General features: G+C 45.2%; 1 protein-coding gene across 1 annotated transcript; it reads left to right on the plus strand.

Moving 5' to 3' along the window:
• Positions 1-654: 654 nt before the first annotated feature.
• LOC138903083 (uncharacterized) lies at positions 655-1,170 on the plus strand. The gene has a single exon (XM_070190998.1). The coding sequence runs from the start codon at positions 655-657 to the stop codon at positions 1,168-1,170; it is 516 nt and encodes a 171-aa protein (XP_070047099.1).
• Positions 1,171-3,739: the final 2,569 nt, after the last annotated feature.

A 3,739-nucleotide genomic window follows, 5' to 3' on the forward strand; every position in this document is an offset into this window, starting at 1 on the left:
TGGGACAGGTTCACCCGTATTTCCCTGGATAGGTATATTCCACCCTCCCAGAGGGAAGAGTTGCGGTTTTAGTTTGAGCAGCTCCACCAGGGTCAGATGTAAGTGACCGATTATGAGGCGAGGTTCTCTGAGTTGTATCGCCATGCATTTATGATACTCCCTACTGATGCGGAGAGAGTATAGTGGTTTGTTACGGGTTTGCATACTGGCATTCAGGCTACTATGCCCGAAAGGTTGAGATGGGTACTTCTTATGAGTTGGTTGTAGAGATAGCTTGGAGGATTGAAGGTGTGCGTCAGCGTAGCCGAGAGCAGGTTATGAGAGATAAGCGGTTTAGATATTTTGGAGAGTTAAGAGGTGCTCCGTCTAGGGGTAGAGGTCAGTTCGTGAGAGGGAAGTCCAACAGGTCCCATATCCAACACCACCGCCTCCTCGGGGTGCTCCAGTGCGACCTTATTTCAGTGCCATGCCAGAGAGTTCTTACCGCCCACCGGCTATTCAGGGTTCTTCCAGCGGGTTTCAGGTCACCAGGGCCAGACTTCAAGTGAACAGCCCATTGCACTGAAAGGTTGTTTCAATTGTGGGGATTTCAGTCACGTGCGAATATTCTGCCCCAGACTTTGGGGTAGACCAGTGTAGCAGGGTCAGCAGCCTATGATTACTAAACTAGTTGCTCCACCAGTCGTCCGTCCACCCAGAGGTGTATGGCAGGTGGGTAGGGGCCATCCTAGAGGTGGAGGCCAGTCAGGTGGTGCTCCAGCTTGGTTATATGCTTTTTCGGACAGACCAGATACAGAGGCCTCAGATGCTATGGTCACATGTATTATTTCTTTTTGCGGCAAAAATGCCTCTGTATTATTTGATCCAGGGTATACATATTCCTATGTGTCATCTTTATTTGCTTATTTCCTTGGTATTTCTCGTGAGTACTTGGGTACTCCTGTTTATGTGTCCACTCCTATGGGTGATTTTGTTATTATGGATTGGATCTACCAGTCCTGCATTATTACATTATGTGGTTATGAAACTAGTGCAGATCTTCTGCTGCTTGAGATGACCGACTTTGAAATCATCCTGGGCATGGACTGGTTATTTCCATATCATGCCATCCTAGATTTCCATGCCAAGACTGTTACCTTGGATATTCCAGCGTTGCCTAGATTGGAATAGAAGGGTTTGTCTATCAACGCATCTAATCAGGTTATTTCCTTTCTGAAGGCTCGACACTTGTTCGAGAAGGGTTGTTTGGCTTATCTAGCCTATGTTCAGGAAACTACTGCAAAGACTCTGACTATTGATTTAGAGCCCGTAGTCCGGGAGTTCTCCGATGTATTTCCTTCAAATCTCCCAGGCATGCCACCTAATCGTGATATTGATTTCTGTATTAACTTGGCTCCAGATATCCAGCTTATATCTATCCCACCATATCGCATGGCTCTGAAAGAATTAAAGGAGTTGAAAAAAATGCGTGAGGAGTTTCTAGCCAAAGGGTTCGTCAGACCGAGTGTATCGCCTTGGGGTGCACCGGTATTATTTGTGAGGAAGAAGGATGGAACGATGCGAATGTGTATTGATTATCGCCAATTGAAAAATGCCACTTTTAAGAATAAGTACCCATTGCCGCGTATTGATGATCTATTTGACCAGTTGTAGGGCGATATTGTGTTCTCTAAGATCGACTTGAGGTCGGGGTACCATCAGTTGAAGATTCGGGATTCGGATGTTCCGAAGACTGCTTTTCGGACTAGATATGGTCATTATGAGTTTCTGGTGATGTCCTTCGATTTGACTAACGCCCCGATGACTTTTATGGATTTGATGAACAGGGTATTCAAGCCATATATTGATTTTTTTGTCATTGTCTTCATTGATGATATTTTGATCTACTCGCGTAGTAAGGAGGAGCACAAGCAGCATATGAGAGTAGTGCTTCAGACGCGGCCGGAACAAAAGCTATATGCTAAGTTCTCTAAATGTGAGTTTTGGCTAGATTCTGTAGCATTTTGGGGCATATTGTATCAGGCGAGGGTACTAAAGTTGATCCCAAAAAGATCGAGGTAGTTCAGAATTGGCATCGTCCCGATTCGGCGACTGAGATCAGGAGTTTTCGAGGTTTAACAGGTTATTATTGTCAGTTTGTGGAGGGATTTTCATCTATTGCAGCACCTTTGACCGAATTAACCCAGAAGGGTGCTCCATTCCGACGGACCTATGATTGTGAGGTGAGCTTTCAGAAGCTCAAGACAACATTGAATACAACACCGGTGTTAGTGTTGCCTTCCGGTTCGGGAATGTATATAGTGTATTATGATGCTTCATGCATTGGCTTGGGTTGTGTATTGATGCAGGAGGGGCGAGTTATTGCATATGCTTCACGTCAGCTGAAGCCCCATGAGAAGAATTACCCAGTGCATGATTTGGAGTTAGCTCCAATTGTTCACGCTCTTAAGATTTGGAGGCATTATCTTTATGGGGTGTCTTGTGAGGTTTACACTGATCATCGCAGTTTGCAGCATTTGTTCAAGCAGATAGACCTAAATTTGAGGCAGCACAGATGGCTTGAGTTACTAAAAGATTATGATATTACAATCCCGTATCATCCGGGCAAAGAAAATGTAGTTGCAGACGCCTTAAGTAGAAAAGCGGAGAATATGTGTAGTCTGGCTTTCATTTCAGTAGAGGAAAGGCCATTAACTTTGGATATTCAGTCCTTGGCTAACAAACTTGTGAGATTGGATATTTCAGAGCCCAGTCGAGTTCTTTCATGTGTTGTAGCCCAGTCTTCACTATTTGAGCGGATCAAGGCTCGCCAATTTGATGACCCACACTTATTGGTTCTTCGAGAATTGGTACTACGAGGTGGTGCCAAAGAGGTTACTATAGGCAGAGATGGTGTTCTGCGACTCCAGTATCGTCTATGTGTTCCTAATATGGATGGACTGAGGGAGAAGATCCTAGAGGAAGCAGACAGTTCTCGGTATTCTATTCATCCGGGTTCCACGAAGATGTATCGTGACTTGAGGCAGCATTATTGGTGGAGACGAATGAAAAAGGACATAGTTGAGTATGTAGCTAGGTGCCTAAATTGCCAGCAGGTTAAGAATGAGCACGAGAGGCCAGGTGGCCTACTTCAGCAGTGGAAATGGGAACGCATTACTATGGATTTTGTAGTTGGGTTACCGCAGACCTTGCGGAAGTTTGATGTAGTTTGGGTTATTGTCGACAGGTTGACCAAGTCGGCACATTTCATTCCGGTTGTGAATACGTAAACTTTAGAGAGGTTGGCGCATATTTATATTCATGAGATAGTTCGGTTGCACGGTGTGCCAATTTCCATCATATCAGATAGAGGCCCTCAGTTTACTTCACATTTCTGGAGAGCAGTACAGAGTGAATTGGGGACCCGTGTAGAGCCCAGCATAACCTTTCATCCGCAGACCGACGGGCACTCGGAGCGGACAGTTCAGATTTTGGAGGATATGCTCAGGGCATGTGTGATTGACTTTGGAGGTCAGTGGGATCGTTTCTTGCTTTTGGCTGAGCTGCTTATAACAACAGTTACCAATCTAGCATCGAGATGGCTCCGTTTGAGGCTTTATATGGTCGGCGATGTCGTTCGCCCATCAGATGGTTTGAGCTCGGTGAGGCTAAGTTATATGGTACTGAATTGGTGAAGGATGATTTGGAAAAGGTAAAGTTGATTCAGGAGCGACTTCGTACAACACAGTCCAGACATAAG

This window comes from Nicotiana tomentosiformis, chromosome 12 (genome assembly GCF_000390325.3).
Source record: "Nicotiana tomentosiformis chromosome 12, ASM39032v3, whole genome shotgun sequence".
NCBI lineage: Eukaryota > Viridiplantae > Streptophyta > Magnoliopsida > Solanales > Solanaceae > Nicotiana > Nicotiana tomentosiformis.